Raw genomic sequence first — 25,005 nt, 5'->3', positions numbered from 1 at the left:
GGATCAAAGACTGAATTTTTTGAGTGCTCTTAGGGAGCACACTTGATTGTCCACCTCCTACTTCTAAACTGTATTGTCAGTTGTTCTCAATGGTAATATACCCTGGGTGCAATTATAGAGTTTATGTAATGAGTTCATGTGAAGAGGATCGACTGTGGTAAATATATTCTTAAACAAATTTCTTATTTATGCCAGTACCAAAGAATGTTGTCACTATTACTTTGGATTTCTTAACTTACAATTCCTTCAAGTAATTGAAATTTAAAATTCATTAGATGGAATACTTAATTTTTTTCCAATTCCAATATATGACATATTTCAGTAGAAGTATTGGCTGGGTGCTTTTACAAGGTTATATGAGTGTTCTCTTTTGATAGCACCATGTTATGATGTATATAGTCAGACTTGATATTTTTCACTCTGAGACATTTTGAATTTTTTTTATAGGGTTTCTCTGCTGGCCTATTTGCATTCTACCATGATAAAGATGGAAATCCTCTAACTTCAAGATTTGCAGATGGTCTCCCACCTTTTAATTATAGGTATTTGTTATTTTTTGTTCTTGTTCTTCTCTTTTAGGAGGGTGCTAAGACTAGAATCTGAGACTCATGGCATGATAGTTGCCATAAATAATAGTGGCTTCATGGCTAGCCTAAAAAAACTATAGCTATTAAAACAGGATAAAAGAGGCCATTTAGCTTTACCCTTTCATTTTAGAGATGAAGCAGTTAAGATGCAGAAAACTTAAGTGACTTGCCCAAAGAGCCAGGAATCTTCTTGCCAGCAGAGCTCTTTTCCACCACATTGTAACTTGTGTTGCTGTACAGTATAGTCAGGCCATGGGAGAATATGAGTTGGTTATATTTTGGTTTGTTTGTTTATTAATGTTTATTTTTGAGATAGAGTATGAGTGGAGAAGGGCAGAGAGAGAGAGGGAGGGAGACACAGAATCTGAAGCAGCCTCCAGGTTCTAAGCTGTCAGCACAGAGCCGGAAGTGGGGCTCACACTCATGAACCGTGAAATGATGACCTGAGCCAAAGTCAGAAGCTTAACTGACTGAGCCATCCAGGTGCCTCTATATTTTGTTTTTTTAAATAATTATCACCTATCATGGCAATATTTACATGTAAACTGATACTGTATTTAGTACAACATATTAGCAGTGATCTAGAGGGTTAGGGCCTAAAATGAATAATACTAAGAAACACTAAAAAAAAAGTGTCAAGAATTTTTTATAGTGTATCAGTCACAGATCTGTAACCATTTGCATTCATTTATATAAAATATAAATCTCTAAGAGCATATGTCCACAAAAAGATAAGCACAAGAATGTTCACGGCAGTTTTGTTGTAGCATGGATAAATAAATTATGATATATTCATATAATTGAAAACTACAAGGCACTAAAAAAGAATATACTATTGTTACATGCAATAACATATATGAATATCACAGATCTAATGTTGAGCAAAAGAAGTCAGTCCATTTGTGTAGTTTTTAAAAAAGAGCAATGATAAAAGATGAGTGGTTTTACTAGAGGGGCCAAGCTGTTAAATGACCTACAAGTTGAGAAGTTGAGTATAGATTGGAAAGAAGCACAAGAAAACCTTCTGGGGGTGCTTATACTGTTCCATATGTTTATCAGATTAGTGGTATATGGATGTGGAATTAAAAATTAATTAATCCTGGAGTGCCTGGGTGGCTCAGTCGGTTAAGTAGCTGACTCTTGGTTTTGGCTTAGGACATGATTTTGAGGTTTGTGAGATCAAGCTCCGCTTGATCTGTGCTGACAGTGTGGAGCCTGGTTGGGATTCTCCCTCTCTCTCTGCTCCACCCTCACCTCAAAAAAAAAACATTAATTCTTATACTTCAAATTTGTTTACTTTGTATATATTTTACTTTAATTACAGAGATCTCTATTAAAATAGCTAGAATTAAATATTGAAGCAGATAATACTTTATTCATCGTATTTTTTAGAGTACATGTGAAGAAACAAATTCTAGTTGGACATAGATATTTTCCTTCTTTAAATAGTTTGTGTTCATTTGGTGGTGTAGGAGGAGTCTGGTCTTTCCTAAGAATTTTGGTCTTTATGAGAAACATAAATGATGAGATAGGCATCACCTACATAGTGATGTAGTTAAGGAAGAAAGAGATACCCCCACATAAGAACTTTTGTTAAGGGACGCCTGGGTAGCTCAGTGGGTTAAGCGTCCAACTCTTGATTTCGGCTGAGGTCATGATCTCACAGTTGTGAGATTGAGCCCCATGTTGGGCTCTGTGCTGAGTGTGGGACCTGCTTGGGATTCTCTCTCTCCCTCTCTCTTCCTTCCCCACTCATGGTCCTGCTCTCTCCCCCTCCCTCCCTCTCCCTCTCTCTTCCCCTCTTCCCCCTCAGTAAATAAATAAATATTAAAAAAGAACTATTGTTAAGCTCATAATTTGCAGTACTTTCTTGTATTCAGGATATTCCTCAAAAGCAGCAAATCTTACAGTATGAATGGAGATAATAGAATGATAGGAAATTCAGTTGATAGACACATGAAGAGTTGGATTTGTCCCTAACCTATTTATTTGGAGAAACTATTTGTCTTGAAATGTAGATGATGAAGAGAATATTTGGAGTTATTAATAAGGTAAAAGCTGTTTTCTTGCTGGCTTTGATCACTATGGATGTTTAAACATTACTTTGCTATGGAGGAAGATCAAAAGAATTAAAAATAGCATCTTCAAGTCATAGATAGATGAACAGATATATGGCAACATACACACACACACACATACACACACACAAATAAAACAAAATGTTAATTGCAGAATCGAAGTGAAGGTTATTAGATCTGCAGCTGTGCTCTTTGCAGTTTTGTCAACATTTTGTATGTTTAAAATTTCCGTAAAATAATAGTGGGAAAATATAGCCTCTTTCTATTCTGTTTTATTGGTGAAAATGAGAGATTCATAGGGTTGATGATTGAGGTAATCTAGGGGGAAAAAAAGCCAGAAAAAAATGATATGGATTATGGGGAAAAATCAAAATTAATGTCCATTATAAATGATGTCATTATATCCCACCAATGATATATAAATGCTTACCAGTAGTGGATATTATAGATTTTTTTTTTTTTTTTTTAAGGCCAATCTGAGAGTAAAAGATGGTATCTTATACTTCTAGGACTACTACTGAGGTTTCAGCCATTTGAATTTCCTCTGTACTTGTATACAGCCTATTTATATCTTTTGTCCAGTCCTGGGTTATTTTTCCTTTTCTAGTGATTTTGTAAGAGTACTTTATAATTGGGGGATAGTAATCCTTTTTCATGTTCGTTGCAAATATTTGTCCCACTTAGTTATCTTATTTTGTTATAATATTTTTTTCATAGAAAAATTTAAAATTTTTATATCATTAAAGTCATCTATTTTTTCTTCTGTTGCTTGAGAAATTCCTTCCCTCCAATGATTATAAAAATATTCTCCTGTCTTCTAGTAAATTATTTCAATTTTTTACATTCATAGCTTTTATTCATTTGGAATTTATTTTTGCTTCATGTATTTTGGGGTTCTTTTGTGAGGTATATATATGTTTATAACTATTGTATCTTCTGGGTGGATTGACCTTTTCATCATTATAGAACGTCCCTCTTTATTTCTACTAACAACTTTTGTTTTAAGGTCTATTTTGTCTGATACTGGTGTAGTCGTTCCAGCTCTCATTTGAGTACTGTTTGCATGGTATTATCTGTTTAATTCTTTTACATTCAACCTATGTGTGTCCTTGAGTCTGAACTGTGTTTCTTGTAGATAGAGTTGGATTATGGGGGCTGTTTTTAATGTGTTCTTCCAGTCACCCCCATTCTACCACCTCTATAGTGGCTGCCAAGTTTGCTGGTTTTTACTGTGATTGCGGGCTGTTAGTTTTCAGGGCTGCCAAGGCATGGGAAAATGCCACAAAGCTTGCAGTTCTTACTGAGATTTATCTATTTTTTAAACAATTTTTTTGTTGTTTATTTTGAGAGAAAGTGTGTATGCAAGAGCAGGGGAGGGGCAGAGAGAGAGAGGGAGAGAGAGAATCCCAAGCAGGCTCCACACTAGCAGTGAGGGGCTCGATCTCATGATCATGACTTGAGCTGAAATCAAGAGTCGGACACTTGACTGACTGAGCCTCCCAGGCACTCCTATCCTTTTTTTTCTTTTAATGCTTCCTGGATTGCTGAAAGCCCTTGTTAATTTCCAAAGTTCTGAAAAGTTGATTAGGCATTTTGCCACTTTTCTCACTGCTTTCAAGAACAGAGAATTTTCAGAGGTCTGCCATCTTTGCTGACATCTTCTCGGAATTTATTTCTGTATATGGGATGAAATAGGGATTTAACTTTTTTCTAGATGGATAACCAGTGTTACATCACAGTTAATAAATAAATTGTACTTTCCCACTAAATTAAAATGCCATTTTTTTAAAATGCTGTTTTTTGTTGTTATTAAGTTTCCTTATGTGCTTGGATATGTCTCTGGACTTGCTTTTGTTTTATCCAAAATTTGTGTTAAAAGGGAGTAATTCATCATCATCTGAGCAAAGTATTAGCTTTGTGAACTTGAGAAGTTATTTCCTCTATCTACCCTTCCATCTCTATCTGCACAATATTGATGATAATCTCATCAGGTTGTTGAAAAGATTAGAAAATGTTGTCATGTATGTTGCAGTATTTGGTATATAGTAAACTCAAATATCTTAATTGCATATTGATGTTCATAAATACTTTCACTATTTAAAGCTGTGATGAATTTGCAAAATGACTGTCTTTTATTCTTTAATTGCAGTCTTGGATTATATCAATGGAGTGATAAAGTAGTTCGAAAGGTGGAGAGATTATGGAATGTTCGAGATAATAAGATAGTTCCTCACACTGTGTATCTTCTAGTAACACCTCGTGTTGTCGTATGTATTACCCAACTTCATGTTTCATGAACCATCTACTCTTTTCATTTCTTATGGTCTTTTCTCTACTAATCATTATTGCTAAAGAACTTAAAAGTAAATTTCAGAGCCTATAATAAGGAAACTAATATAAAGGCAGTACAGTAAAGCTACAAGCCAAGAGAAATCTGAAGAAATGGAAATTTGTCAATAACTCTCATGGCTCCATTCTACTTACTGCTTTAAGCCAATGTCCCTCTACTATGATACCTCTTAGGATGACTGGTACTATTTGTATAATTGCTGATCATTTCAATACTAGTCCATAATAGTCAAGGTTGTCCAAAGAAATAGAGCCAACAAAATGTGTTGCCCAATAAATAGGGCTAGAAATGAGAGAGAGAGAAGAAAATTTATTTGAAAGAAATGGCTCGTGCAATTGTGGAGGTTTGGAGATTCCAAACTCTGATGGAGTAGGCTAGCAGGCTGGACACTCAGGGAAGAGTTGCATTTTGAGTCCAAGGGCAATAAGCTGGCAGAATTCCTTCCTGCTCAGGAAAAGTCAGTCTTTGTTCTATTAAGGCCTTCAACTGATTGGATGAGGCCTGTCTGTATTATGGAGGGTAATCTGCTTTACTTCAAGTCTACTAATTTAATTATTAATCTTACCCCAAAACACCCTTACTGAAACATTCAGAATAATGTTTGATCAAATATCTGGGCACTGTGGCCTAGCCAAGCCAATGGTTAATAAAATTAACCACTAACTAATTTACCATTTAATTATTATTAAATTAACCATTTAATTAATAAAATTAACCATTCCACCCTCTTATTTTTTAAATAAACTACCCCCAACGTAAATTCACAATCCTAGGATCAAAAGTTGCATGCTGTACTGACTGAGCCAGCCAGGTGCCCCTGCCTTGTGGATTTTTGCACTGTTCTTGGGATATTTCCTATCATTGAAAATTTCTTTAAAAAAAAAAAATTTTTTTTTGAGCGTTTATTCATTTTTGAGAGACAGAGACAGAGTGTGAGTGGGGCAGGGGCAGAGAGAGAGGGAGACACTCCAAAGCAGGTTCCAGGCTCTCAGCTGTCAGCACAGAGCCTGATGTGGGGCTCAAACTCACGAATGGAGAGATGATGACCTGAACCAAAGTCGGACACCCAACCGACTGAGCCACTCAGGGCACCCCTCCTGTCACTGGAAATTTCTAACTAAAGGATAGGAAAAACCAAATGAGCAAAATTGTATTTTAATGAAGAACTTATTTTTCTTCCAAGACTATATCTATAATAAGAGCAGTTGATCCCTTCATTGAAAACATTGTTGACATAATAGTTATAAATGGCAATCGTGTTAGTCTATAGTTTTTTTGAAATGTATGTGACAAAATCTTCAAACAGAGGAAAAAATGTTAAGAGAATTTACTAGCAGAGGAATGTAATAGTATCAAAATATATTTAATTACATTAAAAACCATATTTTTAAAAGATGTTTTCACTTCTCACCAAAGTAATTCTTTAATGGCTACTTTACCATATCTATGTTATAGACTCTGCCGTTATTATATTGTACTTTTGTAGGGTTTATTATTTTTTTTTCTGATTCTTAGGATGAAGCGCGAAAACATTTTAACTGTCCAATTCTGGAGGGAATGGAACTCGAAAATCAAGGTGGCATGGGCACTGAGCTCAACCATTGGGAAAAGCGGTTATTAGAGGTCAGTTTATTTTAAAATTTTACTAGGCGTTTTTTCTTTAATGAAAGAAATTCTTTTTTAATAAAAGTAATTTTTTTAAGTTTATGTTTTATTTTTGAGAAAGAGAGCGTGCACATGCAACCTGGGGTGGTGCAAAGAGAGAGGGAGAGAGAGAATTCCAAGCAGGCTCTGCACTGTCAGTGCAGAGCCCATCTTGGGGCCAGATATCACAAACTGTGAGATCATGAACTGAGCCAAAATCAGGTGTCGGTCCCTTAACTGACTGAGCCCCCCAGTTGCCCCTTTTTTCTCTTAACAAGCAGTTTCTCATTAATAAGTTCCAATCAGTAGTGAGCTAGAATGAGCGTTAACTGACCTCCTTGGGTTGTTTTTGTTTTGTTTGGTTAACTCCTTGCCTCTTTTTAAAACTCCAGTGTTTGATAGGCAGCCACTAAAATAAATCCTCCCCCTCTTTTCAATTTCCCTTTCTTTTCCATTAGGTGAACTCTATGTAAACCTAAAAACATTTGGTAACTTAAAGTTTCTTTTCCCCTTCAGCTCTCCAGACCCGCTTTTTAGATGTAATCACTATTTTTTTTTTAATGTTTATTTATTTTTGAGATCGTACAGGTGAGAGAGGGGCAGAGAGAGGGAGATAGAGGATCCAAAGCAGGCTCTGCACTGACAGCAGCGAGCCCGATGTAGGGCTTGAACTCATGAACCACAAGATCATGACCTGAGCTGAAGTCTGATGCTCAACCAGTTGAGCCACCCAGGTGCCCCTAGATGTAATCACTATTTAAGTTTTTTTGAATATGCTTCAAGAAATGTTATGTATATGTAGAGATGCACACACTAACACACAGGTTTTTCATTAAATGAATTCATATGTTAATGAACAATTTTCCACTTCATAATATATCTTAGACATTTTTCCAAGCAGTACAGGTGCTCCTGATGTAATGGCAGTGTATGCTTTCCTAAAAAGGCTCTTTAAAATTGAACACTAAAAATAAGACTCATGGGAAAAACAAATACCATGCCACTAACAAAAGCAGTAAGTCACAATAAAGTGCTAGCTCAATTTTAAACATATTTCCAGTAAATAAACTCCTTTATTTACTCTAATATTTCTTTACCTTAAACAACAACAAAAAGCAATGGTAGTTGGAACAGAGACTAAATTGAGTAATGGGGACAAGAGCAAAATGTACAAAATTAGAATCATGCAATAAGCACTTCTAAGAGCCTCTGGCCATATTGAACCAAGTAGAAGAACATGGAGTAAATGGGTATCATGCACAGCATTCCTCTGTTGCTATCTTCAGCTGTCACAGTATACTTTATATTTAGCTGCTGTTGCTCCGTTGCACAAAATATTAAAACCCAGGGATAAGTCATTATAAACCAACATGATTCATTATATGAATGTAACAACAGTCCTGTGTTAATGAACAACTGTGTTTTAAATTTTTTATTTTATTTATGTCTTAAGATTTTATTTTTTTTTTAAATTTTTTTTTTTTTTCAACGTTTTTTATTTATTTTTGGGACAGAGAGAGACAGAGCATGAACGGGGGAGGGGCAGAGAGAGAGGGAGACACAGAATCGGAAACAGGCTCCAGGCTCCGAGCCGTCAGCCCAGAGCCTGACGCGGGGCTCGAACTCACGGACCGCGAGATCGTGACCTGGCTGAAGTCGGACGCTTAACCGACTGCGCCACCCAGGCGCCCCAAGATTTTATTTTTAAGTAATCTCTGCATCCAACGTGGGGCTTGAACTTATAATGCCCAGATCAAGAGTCACACATTCTACCATGAGCCAGCCAGCCACTTTAAAATTTATTATTTTAAAAATGTTGTGATGAGCACTTTATTTATATCTGTGATATCTTTCAGGAGTGGCATTTCAGTGGGTATTCTTAGGTTCAACTAAACATGCCTTCAGACTCACAAGACCTAACAAGCGTCATTGAAAAAACATTTACTTGGAAAGATACAAGACACAGCATGCCAGCATGGTAGAAGTCAGGCATTTTTTTCATGCTCCACACAACAGTCTAGGGGCTGTCATTCATGCCTCTCTCTCTCTGCACTCCAGCTCAAATATAGGAGCAGAAGGCCATAAAAGGGGGGGGGGGGGGGGGTGCAAGAACCAGCCTGGCTTAGAAGTACTATGTCTCAAATAAAGACTAATATATTTATTTTTAACAGTTCCATAGACATAACTTCTAGATCTCTGTGACATCCCCATAAGAATCTGTGCACATGGGGATGTTCCAGGCTATGGCTTACCAACAGGTATTCATGTTCATTTACCAAGTCCATCATTTACTCTGATGTCCTGAGGCATCACACCACTGTTGCCTGGTGACACGGTTGACATTCCACCTTTTTTAGGTTTCTAGGAGAGCAGAACTAGGAAGTTAACTCAAGGTCAGATGTATTTACATAGAAATAGAAAAGATAGGGGTGCCTGGGTGACTCAATTTGTTAAGTGTCCAACCTTGGCTCAGGTCATGATCCTGTGGTTCGTGAGTTTGAGCCCCATGTCAGGCTCTGTGCTGACAGCTCAGAGGCTGGAGCCTGCTTCAGATTCTGTGTCTCCCTCCCTGTCTGCCCCTCGCCTGCTTGTGCTCTGTCTCTCTCTGTCCCAAAAATAAACATTAAAAAATTTTTTAAAAAAGAGAAAGATAAATCCCTGGAAATGGAATTTCTAGCTCAGAGAGAGAGAGAGAGAGAGAGTGTGTGTGTGTGTGTATTTTTTTAAGCTTATATACAAGTTAGCAAAATTACAAAGGAGTGAAATTAATGCTTCTGCTGACCATTCTTATCCAGGTGACCACAAAATAATAGTGATGGAAACTTATGGAAGACACATTACACTTGTTTCTCCCATGGGACTTTTAGTTCTTTTATTTTCCTTAAGCAATTTTCCCAAGTGATTCTCTTAAGAAAACTGTAGATTGACCAGACATGAAAATTTATTTATTTTTGCAGTAGAAACGTGAGAGTATTAATTTCATTAATGGTTGCCTTTCTCTGAAATCAACTTTGTATCCTTGAACTATTTTTTTTAGTGATATTAAAGTACTTGAGGTGACCATCCAGTATTCAACATAAGGATTTGAAGAATAATCAGAGCTGCTGTAGGAATTACATGATATGAATTAAAACACTGGGTAGATAGTAGACTTTGATGGCATTTTAGGTCCCTCATGCAACTTCTTTGATCCTATGATTCTGTGATACTTGTTTTATATATTGATGTGTATTTCTGTGATCATAGTTTGAAGGTTATAAAAGCGTTTTTTTTTTTTTTTTTTTTTAATTCAGGTCAATATTCACCCCCTCTAATATTCTGTGGGCATCTGTCTCAACCACTCACTTTACTTTGTCTAGATATTATAATATTTTTACAGCATTTCTGCTTATGTATAGTTATTTTCATATTCATCAGAGTTCTAAATGCTGGTTGTCTGCCATTTCTGGGAAATTGTACATAATATAGTCATTTAAGGCAGAAAGCAGATTTTGCTTTAAGCTTCAGTCTTGTCATGATAGATAGATAGATAGGTAGATAGATACATAGATACATAAATAAATTAATTAAGGAAGGCTTATTTATTTCACTACTTGAAGTGAATGAGTGAGCCTCTCACACTTGAGACATTTTACATATACGTCAAAGTAATCATGGAAATTATTGGGAGTTTCAAGACATCTGGCCTTCTAATTTAAAATCTTTTGATTTTCAGAATGAAGCAATGACTGGTTCTCACACCCAGAACCGAGTCTTCTCTCGAATCACTCTGGCATTAATGGAGGACACTGGGTAAGACAGCTGTAAGAATGTTATATGACATTAATATTAGCTTAAGAAAATACATTTTACATTGAAGTAAAATAAAATAGTCTTTGAATTTTATTTAGTTCTCATTACCTATAGCAATTCCATTCATTCATTCATTCAATAAATGGGGCCCTGAGGTATAGTAACGAATAGAACAGAATTCCAGGCATTATGAGATTTATTTCTAATACTTAGAGGCCATGCTAATATAAAGGAAAGACTAATCTGAACAAGTTTTTAAAATTATAAATGAAATTGATAAAGTATAGATTCCTAGTTTTTAAACTTTATTTTGAGAGAGAGCACACAAGTGCATGTGCGAGAGTTGGGAAGGGGCAAAGAGAGAGGGTGAGAAAGAATCTCAGGCAGGTTCGGTGTTGTCAGAGCAGAGCCCGAAGTGGGGCTCAATCCGACAAACCATGAGATCATGACCTGAGCTGAAATCAAGAGTCAGACACCTAATCGACTGAGCCATCCAGGCACCCCGAGAATCCTGGTTTTTTATTTAAAGCAGTAGAACTTTCTAGGGCACCTGGGTAGCTCAGTCAGTTGAGCATCCAACCCTTGATTTCAGCTCAGGTCATGATCCCAGGGTGGTGGGATCGAGTCCTTCTCAGGGAGTTCCTTGTTGGGCTCCCTGCTGAGTGTGGAGCTTGCTTGGGATCCTTTCTCTCTGCCCCTCCCCTGTTCATGGACACAACTCACACAGGCACATGCCCAAAAACACACTCTCCCTCCCTCCCTCCCTCCCTCTCTCTCTCTCTCTCTCTCTCTCTCTCTCTCTCAAAATAGATAAATAAACTTAAAAAAAAAAAAAAGCAGTAGAACTTTCTGATAAAGCTGTAGAATACTGTATTTTATTTTATTTTTTATTTTATTTTTATTATTTTTTGTTTATTCTTGAGAGAGAGAGAGAGAGAGAGAGAGAGAGAGCATGAGTAGGAGAGGGGCAGAGAGAGAGGGAGACAGAGTCTGAAGCAGGCTCCAGACTCTGAGCTGTCAGCACAGAGCCTGATGTGGGGCTCTAACTCACAAACCGAGAGATCATAACCTGAGCCAAAGTCGGATCCTTAACCAACTGAGCCACCCAGGTGCTCCTATTTTAAAATTTTAATTAGAGAGCACATGTGTGCACACAAGCAGGGGAGGGGCAGAGGGGGAGAGAGAAAATCATTTTTTTTTTAAGTTTATTTATTTTGAGATAGAGAGCACATGCACAAGGGTAGAGGAGGGGCAGAGAGAGAGAGAGAGAGAGAGAGAGAGAGAGAGGGAGAGAAAGAATCACAAGCAGGCTTCATGCTGTCAGTGCAGAGCCCCACTGTGGCTCAAACTCTTGAACTGTATGAGATCATGACTTGAGCTGAAATCAGCAGTCAGACACTCAACCCACTCAGCCACCCAGGTGCCTTGGAATACTGTTTTTAAATGACTCCAGTTGGAGTCTTTGTCTCTGTGGGTTCCTGAGTCCTTTTGGCAAGATTCATTAGTTGGTTTTTTGTTTTTTGTTTTTTATGTTTTATTTTTATTTATTGTGAGAAAGAGCAAAATGAGGGAGGGGCAGAGAGAGAGAAAGAGAATCCCAAGCAGGCTACATGCTAATAGCACAGAGCCCGACATAGGGCTCAATCCCTGCATGACCCATGACATTATGACCTGAGCCGAAATCAAGAGTTGAACACTTAACCGAGCCACCCAGGCGCCCCAAGTCTCATTGCTTTTTGATAGCTTCCTTCCTTACTTCCTTTTTTCTGTATAGCAGGATGTGCCAGGCTAATAAGCATACACCCTATCCTAGATTTGGGCATCAGCTAATCTTCCAAGGAGCACTAGTTCCATTTAATGGGGAATAGCTTTTAGAAACCACAACCTAGGCACTGTGTTCCTTGCTGCTAGGTTATTGGTGCTTCTCTTAGCTTTTAGTGGGCCAAGTTGGGAAATTAATATTTTTGGGAAAAAAAAAAAAAAGAAAAGACTGGATTTCTTTTAGTACCATTATAACTCTTTCCCATTTATCCTTGAGCAAGCAACGGCCAGCAAAAGTGGTCCTGTTGCTCTGTTTAACAATTTATTTATAGCCCTTTTATAAAACATGCTAATTTCATTAAGATACTCAAAGGTTGCAGTGAGGGGAAGATGGCGGAGTAGGAGGACGTTGGGCTCACCGCGTCCTGCGGATCACTTAGATTCCACCCACACCTGCCTAAATAACCCAGAAAACCACCAGAAGATTAGCAGAACGGATTCTCCAGAGCCAAGATTAGACGAGAGGCCCATGGAAGAGGGTAGGAAGGGCAGCGAGGTGGTGCACGCTACACGGACTGGCGGGAGGGAGCCGGGGCGGAGGGGCAGCCCGCCAGCAAAGCAGAGCCCCCAAGTCTGGCTGGCAAAAGCAGAGGGGCTGGAGGGAGTGTGTTCTGACAGCAAGCGGGGCTTAACATCTGGAAGATTATAAGTTAACAGCTCTGCTTGGAGAGCCGGAAGCCTGGAGGACAACGGGAGGGAGAGTTGTTGAGCCCTGGATGACAGAGTGCAGCGTGGTGGGGAACAAAGGCGCTCGCCAGCGTCATCTCCCTCGCCCATCCCCCATCCAAAATCCCAAAGGGAACCAGTTCCTGTCAGGGAACTTGCTTGCACCATGCAAACACCCAATGTTGTGCTTCTGAGGATCCATCCCTCTGGTGGCAGGTCTGACTCCCTCCTGGTGCCGCAGGGCCCCTCCCGAAGTGGATCACCCAAGGAAAAGCGAGCTGAGCCTGCCCCTCCCACCCCTGTGTACCTTGCCGATCCACCCCAGCTAATATGCCAGATCCCCAGCACCACAAGCCTGGCAGTGTGCAAGTAGCCCAGAGGGGCCACGCCACCCCACAGTGAATCCCACCCCTAGGAGAAGGGAAGAGAGGTACACACCAGTCTGACTGTGGCCCCAGCGGTGGGCTGGCGGCAGACATCAGGTCTGACTGCGGCCCCGCCCACCAACGCAAGTTATTCAAGACAGCACAGGGGAAGTGCTCCGCAGTTCCGCACCACTCCAGGGACTATCCAAAAGGACGAACCTGAAGAATTCCCCTCAAAAAAACCTCCAGGAAATAACGACAGCTAACAAACTGATCAAAAATGATTTAAACAATATAACAGAAAGTGAATTTAGAATAATAGTCATAAAATTAATCGCTGGGCTTGAAAACAGTATAAAGGACAGCAGAGAATCTATTGCTACAGAGATCAAGGGACTAAGGAACAGCCAGGAGGAGCTAAAAAATCCTATTAATGAGCTGCAAAATAAAATGGAGACGACCAAGCTTGAATTAAAGAGGCAGAGGAGAGAATAGGTGAACTAGAAGATAAAATTATGGAAAAAGAAGAAGCTGAGAAAAAGATAAAAAAAATCCAGGAGTATGAGGGGAAAATTAGAGAACTAAGTGATGCACTAAAGAGAAATAATCTACGCATAATTGGTATTCCAGAGGAGGAAGAGAGAGGGAAAGGTGCTGAAGGTGTACTTGAAGAAATAATAGCTGAGAACTTCCCTGATCTGGGGAAGGAAAAAGGCATTGAAATCCAAGAGGCACAGAGAACTCCCTTCAGACGTAACTTGAATCCATCTTCTGCACGACATATCATAATGAAACTGGCAAAATACAAGGAAAATTCTGAAAGCAGCTAGGGATAAATGTGCTCTAACATATAAAGGGAGACCAATAAGACTCATGATGGATCTCTCTACTGAAACTTGGCAGGCCAGAAAGGAATGGCAGGAAATCTTCAATGTGATGAACAGAAAAAATATACAGCCAAGAATCCTCTATCCAGCAAATCTGTCATTTAGAATAGAAGGAGAGATAAAGGTCTTCCCAAACAAACATAAACTGAAGGAATTCATCACCACTAAACCAGCCCTACAAGAGATCCTAAGGGGGATCCTGTGAGACAAAGTACCAGAGACATTGCTACAAGCATGAAACCTACAGACATCACACTGAATGTAAATGGACTAAATGCGCCAACCAAAAGACCTAGGGTATCAGAATGGATAAAAAAAACAAGACCCATCTATTTGCTGTCTACAAGAGACTCATTTCAGACCTGAGGACACCTTCAGATTGAAAGGGAGGGGATGGAGAACTATCTTTCATGCTACTGGAAGTCAAAAGAGAGCTGGAGTAGCCATACTTATATCAGACAAACTAGACTTTAAATTAAAGGCTGTAACAAGAGATGAAGAAGGGCATTATATAATAATTACAGGGTCTATCCATCAGGAAGAGTTAACAATTATAAATGTCTATGCGCCGAATACAGGAGCCCCCAAATATATAAAACAATGACTCACAAACGTAAGCAACCTTATTGATAAGAATGTGGTAATTGCAGGGGACTTTAACACCCCACTTACAACAATGGATAGATCATCTAGACACATGGTCAGTAAAGAAACAAGGGCCCTGAATGATACATTGGATCAGATGGACTTGACAGATATATTTAGAACTCTGCCTCCCAAAGCAACAGAATATACTTTATTCTCGAGTGCACATGGAACATTCTCCAAGATAGATCACATACTGGGTCACAAAACAGCCCTTCATAAGTATACAAGAATTGAGATCATACCATGCATACTTTCGGACCACAATGCTATGAAGCTTGAAATCAACCACAGGAAAAAGTCTGGAAAACCTCCAAAAACATGGAGGTTAAAGAACATCCTACTAAAGAATGAATGGGTCAACCAGGCAATCAGAGAAGAAATTAAAAAATATATGGAAACAAACGAAAATGTAAATACAACAATCCAAACGCTTTGGGATGCAGCGAAGGCAGCCCTGAGAGGAAAATACACTGCAATCCAGGCCTATCTCAAGAAACAAGAAAAATCCCAAATACAAAATGTAACAGCACACCTAAAGGAAATAGAAGCAGAGCAGCAAAGACACCCCAAACCCAGCAGAAGAAGAGAAATAATAAAGATCAGAGCAGAAATAAACAATATAGAATCTAAAAAAACTGCAGAGCAGATCAATGAAACCAAGAGTTGGTTTTTTGAAAAAATAAACAAAATTGATAAACCTCTAGCCAGGCTTCTCAAAAAGAAAAGGGAGATGACCCAAATAGATAAAATCATGAATGAAAATAGAATTGTTACAACCAATCCCTCAGAAATACAAGCAATTATCAGGGAATACTATGAAAAACTATATGCCAACAAACTGGACAACCTGGAAGAAATGGACAAATTCCTAAACACCCACACACTTCCAAAACTCAATCAGGAGGAAATAGAAAGCTTGAACAGACCCATAACCAGCGAAGAAATTGAATCAGTTATCAAAAATCTCCCAACAAATAAGAGTCCAGGACCAGATGGCTTCCCAGGGGAGTTCTACCAGACGTTTAAAGCAGAGATAATACCTATCCTTCTCAAGCTATTCCAAAAAATAGAAAGGGAAGGAAAACTTCCAGACTCATTCTATGAAGCCAGTATTACTTTGATCCTAAACCAGACAGAGACCCAGTAAAAAAAGAGAACTACAGGCCAATATCCCTGATGAATATGGATGCAAAAATTCTTAATAAGATACTAGCAAATCGAATTCAACAGCTTATAAAAAGAATTATTCACCATGATCAAGTGGGATTCATTCCTGGGATGCAGGGCTGGTTCAACATTCGCAAATCAATCAACGTGATACATCACATTAATGAAAGAAAAGATAAGAACCATATGATGCTGTCAATCGATGCAGAAAAAAGCATTTGACAAAATTCAGCATCCTTTCTTAATAAAAGCCCTGGAGAAAGTCGAGATAGAAGGAACATACTTAAACATCATAGAAGCCATTTATGAAAAGCTCTCAGCTAATACCATCCTCAGTGGGGAAGAACTGAGAGCTTTCCCCCTGAGATCAGGAACACGACAGGGATGTCCACTCTCACCGCTGTTGTTTAACACAGTGTTGGAAGTGCTAGCATCAGCAATCAGACAACAAAAGGAAATCAAAGGCATCAAAAGTGGCAAAGATGAAGTCAAGCTTTCACTTTTTGCAGATGACATGATATTATACATGGAAAATCCGATAGATTCCACCAAAAGTCTGCTAGAACTGATACATGAATTCAGCAAAGTCGCAGGATGCAAAATCAATGTACAGAAATCAGTTGCATTCTTATACACTAATAATGAAGCAACAGAAAGACAAATAAACTGATCCCATTCACAATTGCACCAAGAAGCATAAAATACCTAGGAATAAATCTAACCAAAGATGTAAAAGATCTGTATGCTGAAAACTATAAAAAGGTTATGAAGGAAATTGAAGAAGATATAAAGAAATGGAAAAACATTCCGTGCTCATGGGTTGGAAGAATAAATATTGTCAAAATGTCAATACTACCCAAAACTATCTACACATTCAATGCAATCCCAATCAAAATTGCACCAGCATTCTTCTCAAAGCTAGAACAAGCAATCCTAAAATTCATATGGAACCACAAAAAGGCCCCGAATGGCCAAAGTAATTTTGAAGAAGACCAAAGCAGGAGGCATCACAATCCCAGACTTTAGCCTCTACTACAAAGCTGTAATCATCAAGACAGCATGGTATTGGCACAAAAACAAACACATAGACCAGTGGAATAGAATAGAAACCCCAGAACTAGACCCACAAAAGTATGGCCAACTAATCTTTGACAAAGCAGGAAAGAATATCCAATGGAAAAAAGACAGTCTCTTTAACAAATGGTGCTGGGAGAACTGGACAGCAACATGCAGAAGGTTGAAACTAGACCACTTTCTCACACCATTCACAAAAATAAACTCAAAATGGGTAAAGGACCTGAATGTGAGACAGGAAACCATCAAAACCCTAGAGGAGAAAGCAGGAAAAGACCTCTCTGACCTCAGCCGCAGCAATATCTTACTTGACACATCCCCAAAGGCAAGGAAATTAAAAGCAAAAATGAACTACTGGGACCACATCAAGATAAAAAGCTTCTGCACAGCAAAGGAAACAGTCAACAAAACTAAAAGGCAAGCAACGGAATGGGAAAAGATATTTGCAAATGACATATCGGACAAAGGGCTAGTATCAAATCTATATAAAGAGCTCACCAAACTCCACACCCGAAAAACAAATAACCCAGTGAAGAAATGGGGAGAAAACATGAATAGACACTTCTCTAAAGAAGACATCCGGATGGCCAACAGGCACATGAAAAGATGCTCAACGTCGCTCCTTATCAGGGAAATACAAATCAAAACCACACTCAGATATCACCTCACGCCAGTCAGAGTTGCCAAAATGAACAAATCAGGAGACTATAGATGCTGGAGAGGATGTGGAGAAACGGGAACCCTCTTGCACTGTTGGTGGGAATGCAAACTGGTACAGCCACTCTGGGAAACAGTGTGGAGGTTCCTCTAAAAATTAAAAATAGACCTACCCTATGACCCAGCAGTAACACTGCTAGGAATTTACCCAAGGGATACAGGAGTACTGGTGCATAGGGGCACTTGTACCCCAATGTTTATAGCAACACTCTCAACAATAGCCAAATTGTGGAAAGAGCCTAAATGTCCATCAACTGATGAATGGATAAAGAAATTGTGGTTTATATACACAATGGAGTACTATGTGGCAATGAGAAAGAATGAAATATGGCCCTTTGTAGCAACGTGGATGGAACTGGAGAGTGTGATGCTAAGTGAAATAAGCCATACAGAGAAAGACAGATACCATATGTTTTCACTCTTATGTGGATCCTGAGAAACTTAACAGGAACCCATGGGGGAGGGGAAGGAAAAAGAAAGAAAGAGGTTAGAGTGGGAGAGAGCCAAAGCATAAGAGACTGTTAAAAACTGAGAACAAACTGAGGGTTGATGGGGAATGGGAGGGAGAGGAGGGTAGGTGATGGGTATTGAAGAGGGCATCTTTTGGGATGAGCACTGGGTGTTGTATGGAAACCAATTTGACAATAAATTTCATATATTAAAAAAGATACTCATAGGTTACACAAACACTGTGGAGTGTGAGAGTCACTAATGAAATCGTGGCACTGGCAAATTTTATAGCACTTTTCCTTTTTCTGGGGCAACACAATAACAAAATGGGCTAGATGTTTCTAAATATCTGGCAATATTTAAAGTTAAAGACATGGAAATTAATTTTTATCCATAAGACTTCACTGTAGATTAGCTAAGTTGTTTCAGTAGAAAACTTTTTTATTTATCCATCCAGAAACCTGGGAATCATCCTTAAAAACTTCCTCTCCCCACCTCTCACATCCATCCTGACCTGAGCCAAAATCAAGAGTTGGACGCTTAACCAACTGAGCCATCCAGATGCCTCAGGGACATAGTTTTTGAGGGGTGATGTAAATGTTCTAAAATTAGGTATAGGTATGCCTTAGAGAAATATCAGGTTTGGCTCCAGACCACTGCAATAAAGCAAGTCAAATGAATTTTTTTGTTTCCTAGTACATATAAAAGTTATGTTTATACTATACCACACTCTGTTAAGTGTGCAGTAGCATTATGTCTAATAAAAACAATGTACATACCATTTTTGTTTTTTTAAAAGTTATCTCTACACTCAACATGGGGCTTGAATTTGCCACCCCAGGATCAAGAGTGCATGCTCTACTCTATTCTACTCACTGAGCCAACCAGGTACCCCACGATGTACATACCGTAATTTGAAAATAGTTTATTGGGGTGCCTGGGTGGCTCACTTGGTTAAGCGTCTGACTTCAGCTTCAGGTCATGATCTTACAGTTCATGGGTTCAAGCCCCCCCACTGGGCTCTGCACAGGGGTGCGGAGTCTGCTTGGGATTCTCCCTTTCTCTCTGCCCCTACCCTGCTCACACTTTCTCTCTTTCTCTCTCACTCTCTCTCTTTCTCAAGATAAATAAGTAAACTTAAAAAAATAAATAAAAATAAAAATACTTTATTGCTGGGGCACCTGGGTGGCTCAATTGGTTAAGTGTCTGACTCTGAGTTTTGGCTCAGGTCATGATCTTAACAGTTCGTGGGTTCAAGCCCCATGTCCAGCTCTGCACTGGCAGAGCTGGTTTAGGATTCTCTCTCTCTCTCTCTCTGTCTCTCTCCCACTCATGCTCTCCCCCTCTCTCTTTTTGACTCAAAAATAAATGAATAAAGTTAAAAAAAATACATTATTGCTAAAAAACAAATACACACAAAAAGCTTTATTGCCCAATATGCTAATCATGAACTGAACTTTCTTCAAGTCCTAGTCATTTTTGCTCATGGAAGGTCTTTCATTGATGTTGATGACTGCTGGCTGACAAGGGTGGTGGGTGCTAAAGGTTGGGGTGGCTGTAGCAATTTCTTAAAAGAAAACATTGAAGTTTGTTACACTGTTCAACTCTTCCTTTAATGAATGATTTCTCAGCATCATGCAATGCAGTACTGTTTGATAACATTTTACTCAAAGTAGAACTTCTTTCAGAATTGAAGTCAATCTGCTCTTCCTCAACTAAGTTTAGGTAATATTCTAAATCCTTTGCTGTCATTTCAACAATCTTCACAGCATCTTCACCAGGAGTACTTTCCACCTCAGGGAGCCACTCTCTTTGCTCATGCATAAGAAGCAACTTCTTTGTCATCCATTCAAGTTTTATCAAGAGGTTGCAGCAATCAGTCCCATATTCAGGCTCCACTTCTGATTCTGGTTCTCTTGCTATTTCTACCACATCTGCAGTTCCTTCCTGCACTGGAATCTTGAGCCCTCAAAGTCATCCATGAGGGTTGGAATCAACTTCTTCCAAACTCCTGTTGATGTTGCTATTTTGACCTCTTCCCATGACTCACAAATTTTCTTAATGGCGTCTAGAATGGTGAACCCTTCCCAGAAGGTTTTCACTTACTTTGCTCAGATCCATCAGAGGAATCACTATCTATGGCAGCCATAGCCTTATTAGGTATATTCCTTATATAATAAGACTCGAAAGTCAAAATTACTCCTTGCTCTGTGGGCTGTGGATTGGATGCTGTGTTAGCAGGTATGAAAACAACATGAATCTCATCCATTTCCCTCAGAGCTCTTGGGTGACCAGGTGCATTGACAATGAGCAGTAATATTTTAAAAGGAATCTTTTTTTTCTGGACAGTAATCTCAACAGTGGGCTTAAAATATTCAGTACACCATGTTGCAAACAGATGTGCTGTCATCTAGGCTTTGTTGTTCCGCTTACAGAGCATGGACAGAGGAGGTTTGGTGTGATTCTTAAGAGCCCAAGGATTTTCAGAATGGCAAATGAGCACTTCGTTCACCATTCAACTTCAGGTCACCAGCTTCATCAGCCACTAATAAGAGAGTCAGCCTGTCCTCGGAACCTTTGAAGCCAGGCATTGACTTCTCTTCTCTAGCTATGAAAGTCCTAGGTGGCATCTTCTTCCAGTAGAAGGCTGTCTAGTCTACATTGAAAATCTGTTGTTGGGGCGCCTGGGTGGCGCAGTCGGTTAAGCGTCCGACTTCAGCCAGGTCACGATCTCGTGGTCCGTGAGTTCGAGCCCCGCGTCAGGCTCTGGGCTGATGGCTCAGAGCCTGGAGCCTGTTTCCGATTCTGTGTCTCCCTCTCTCTCTGCCCCTCCCCCGTTCATGCTCTGTCTCTCTCTGTCCCAAAAATAAATAAAAAACGTTAAAAAAAAAAAAAAAAGTGTTTAAAAAAAAAAAAAAAAAAAAAAAAAAAAGAAAATCTGTTGTTTAGTGTAGCTGCTTCCATTAATTACCTGAACTAGATCTTCTGGATAACTCGTTACAACTTCTGTATCAGCACCTACTGCTTCACCTAATGCTTTTATGTTATGGAGATGGCTTCTTTCCTTAAGCCTCATGAACCAACTTCTGCTAAGATCATCTGTGCAGACTACTCAGACCTTCTCCATTATCAGCAATAAGGCTATTTCACTTTCTTTATCATTTGTGTATTCACTGGAATATCACTTTTCATTTCCTCCAAGAACTTTTCCTTTGCATTCACAACTTGGCTAACTAACTGTCTAACACATGTTGTGTCTCAGGGAATAGGGAGGCCTGAGAAAAGGGGAAGAGGGAACAGTCGGTGGAACAGTCACAATATACACAATATTTATTGTTGTCATAGGGGTGTGGTGTCTGGCACAATTACAATAGTAACATCAAACACTGATCACAGATCACTATTACAAATATAATAATGCAAAAGTTTGAAGTATTATGAGAATTAACAGTGTGACACAAAGACATGAAGTTAGCAAATCCTGTTGGAAACATGGTGTCCATAGACTTGCTTAATACTAAGTTGCCACAAACCTTTAATTTGTAAGAAAAAAATGACAGTATCCGCATAGTGTAATAAAGTGGAATGTAATAAAATGATATATGCCTGTAGTGGTAATTGATGTACAACCCTGCAAATATACTAAAAAGATTGAATGACAAAAATTATAAGGGTCAATTTTATAGGATATAAACTGTGTCTCAATTTCTTTTATAAAGCATACTGACATTGAAGCCAGAACCCTAGATTCAAATCCCATTTTTTGCCACTCACTTGCTGTATCTTTCCCTCAGTTCTTTTGTCTGTAACATGAGGATGAAAAGCAATACCTACCTCATAGAGTTTTGTGAGGCTTTCATGAGTTGATATATGTCAAGTCCTTAGTATACTTAATGTTTGGCATACTGTAAGTGCCAACTGAGGTATTAGCTATTATATACAAAACTGAACCAAAGTTGATAGAACAATATTTACCCTACTACCAACTACCACCATCCTTTTTTTTTCTATCCTGGTAATTTTAATTTTTTTTTTTAATGTTTATTTAGTTTTGAGAGAGAGAGTGTGAGCAGGGGAGGAGCAGAGAGAGGGAGACACAGAATCTGAAGCAGGCACCAGGCCTGTCAGCACAGAGCCCAAAGCGGGGCTTGAACTCATGGACCACAAGATCATGACCTGAGCTGAAGTCGGACACTTAACCGACTGAGCCATCCAGCGCCCCTCTATTCTGTTAATTTTAAAAGAAAGAGAAATAAATGTTAAGGTACAGTAAATTGATTTCACAACCCTCTGTTGCCACTAAGAAACTGTTTCTAGTGCTTCCCCTGCTCCCTCAGCTGACATGTGCTCCTCCTTTGGGTTTAGCTTAAAGTTGCTTCCTGAAGCAAATCTTACCTGATTTCCCAGACTAATTTAGATTTCCCTGTTAATGTACTGCTATTTATTAGCACCCTATATTTAACCTCTGTGGCACTCATCCCAGTTGTAAGTTGTTAAAAATATCTGTCTTCCAGGGCACCTGGGTGGCTCAGTTGGTTAAGCATCTAACTCTTGGGGCGCCTGGGTGGCTCAGTCAGTTAAGCATCCGACTTCGGCTCAGGTCATGATCTCACGGTCTGTGAGTTCGAGCCCTGCGTCAGGCTCTGTGCTGACAGCTCAGAGCCTGGAGCCTGTTTCAAATTCTGTGTCTCCCTCTCTCTCTGACCCTCCCCCTTTCATGCTGTCTCTCCCTGTCTCAAAAATAAATAAAAGTTAAAAAAAAAATTAAGCATCTAACTCTTAATTTCAGCTCAGGTCATGATCTCGCAGTTGTGCGATTGAGCCCTATGTCAGGCTCTGCACTGGGCATGGAGCCTGCTTGAGATTCTCTGTCTCCCCCTGCCACTCCCCCTCAATAAAATAAAATAAAAATAAAATAAAATATCTGTCTTCCCCCTAGATTATAATCTTCATGAGAACAAAAACTGTCTTTTTATTCAGTGGTGTAGCCTTATCATTAAACAAAGTGCTTACCATATAAGAAGTGCTTAATAACTGTTCAGTCATAGCTTAAAAAGAGCTGCAAAGAAGGTATCATGAAGGTTTCAAGAAATGTAGCTGGAGTGCCCAGCTGATGTTAGAGTAACATAGGGCCAGTGCTATGCTCTGTACTCAACGTATACTAGATATGGTAATTCCCAGGGGAATCTTATTATTTTATATTTTATCCAGAGGGAGAAGGACTGCCTAACCTAGGCACTGCTAAAATAATTCCTAGTGTGCAGTACTGGGGTCATCTGTTACTATCTGGACAACTTGACCTGCTATGATACCAAGTTAGCTAGTTACCAAGCTAGTTACCAAGTCACATTATAGCTGCAGAGGTTGCAGCATTTTGGTATTCATGTCTTTAGTTTCTCTCTCAGACAGTTCTGTTCTTTGAAAAAACGAGAAGGATTTGAAGATCCGTATCATGTATTACTATTTCTGTTTGATTTTGTGGAAAAGTGGCTGGGATGGAGGGAATAATTCTTGTCATTCCCTCAGCCTTTGCGCCTATGTTTTTATTTAATGTTTCAGTAATGCTAAAGGGACGAGATGTAATACCAAATGTAAGAAACTATTCTGTATAATTTTATAATTTTTATAAACTAATCTTGTTATTAAGAATAAAGAAGAAGGGTACCTGGGTGGCTCAGTCGTTTAAGCATCTGACTCTTGGTCTGGGCTCAGGTCATGATCTCACGGTTCATGAGTTTGGGCCCCACACCAAGCTCTGTGCTGATGACATGGTGCCTGCTTGGGATTTTCTCTCTCCCCCTTTCTCTCTGCACCTCTCCTGCTCATGCTCCTGAGCACTCTCTCTTGCTCCCTCTCCCTCTCTCTCTCTCTCTCTCTCTCTCTCTCTCTCAAAATAAATAAACTTAAAAAAAAAAAGAAGGAAGAAGAAAAACTGTTAAGTAGGCTCTTTGCCTTTGATTAAATTTGCCAGGAAATCAAATTGATGTGGGTTGTTTTTTCTGAAATTAGAACATTTTTAAGGTATTAGACATAGTATTCATATGTCTCATAATAGTGTAATTTTTAGTCACAGGCAGACCCTGTATTGATAGAATATCACAAATCAAGGCCAGAGAAGCAAGAAACTAGGACCAACTGAATCAGATTAGGTAAAGGCTGTCCAACTAATAATTCTCCTATTTCTTCCTAAGTTTATTCTCTTGTATTTTCTCTCATTCTCTTTTTGTTTCTTTGGCCCTTGATCTCTCTGTCTCACACCTTAACCACTTTCTACTTGGTGACTTCTGTCATCTTTGAAAATTACAGTGACAGCACATTTTGGTTTTGATTTTTTTTTTTTTTTTTTTTTTTCAAATGTGAAAGTACCCTCACCAGAAGACAAGTTTCCCAGTCCTATGGTGTGGTGAGTCTGTGCAGCAGTTCCTGTGCACCAAGGGCTTTGTTTGTAAATGTTCTTTGTCTTGAGGTCTTGGTTTGTTCATTGCTGAGATTTGTAATTGGTTTGTTGGAATTGTTTTTAAAATGACAATAATAAAAAATGCTTTATTTGAATTATTTCCACAGTTGGTATAAGGCTAATTACAGCATGGCCGAAAAGTTAGACTGGGGCCGAGGAATGGGCTGTGACTTTGTAAGAAAGAGCTGTAAGTTCTGGATTGACCAGCAGAAACAAAAGTAAGAATGCATTTCCTCATGATATCTTTGATAACACAGTTTATTTTGGATTTGTTCTTTATCCTGAGCCTAAAATGTCACTAT

General features: G+C 39.0%; 1 protein-coding gene across 8 annotated transcripts in view; it reads left to right on the top strand.

Moving 5' to 3' along the window:
• Nucleotides 1-25,005, top strand: part of LMLN (leishmanolysin like peptidase) — a 144,402-nt gene that overhangs the window by 30,347 nt on the left and 89,050 nt on the right. For 7 of the 8 annotated variants that reach the window (XR_009612301.2, XR_013557942.1, XR_013557943.1 and 4 more), the window contains exons 8-12: nucleotides 448-542; nucleotides 4,815-4,932; nucleotides 6,531-6,638; nucleotides 10,375-10,451; nucleotides 24,811-24,921. Coding sequence is in view for 5 of the 8 variants with exons in the window: in XM_060639708.3 (XP_060495691.1) it covers nucleotides 448-542; nucleotides 4,815-4,932; nucleotides 6,531-6,638; nucleotides 10,375-10,451; nucleotides 24,811-24,921 (509 nt within the window). In the remaining 3 variants the exon portion in view is untranslated. The remainder of the gene's footprint in view (nucleotides 1-447; nucleotides 543-4,814; nucleotides 4,933-6,530; nucleotides 6,639-10,374; nucleotides 10,452-24,810; nucleotides 24,922-25,005) is intronic. The other variant, XM_078453079.2, reaches the window with a different exon arrangement.

The sequence above is a fragment of the Panthera onca genome, chromosome C2 (assembly GCF_046562875.1).
Source record: "Panthera onca isolate mPanOnc1 chromosome C2, mPanOnc1 haplotype 2, whole genome shotgun sequence".
In the NCBI taxonomy this organism is placed as follows: Eukaryota; Metazoa; Chordata; class Mammalia; order Carnivora; family Felidae; genus Panthera; species Panthera onca.
The sequence above is the reverse complement of the archived record's forward strand: the minus strand, read 5'-3'. Positions and strand labels throughout refer to the sequence as shown.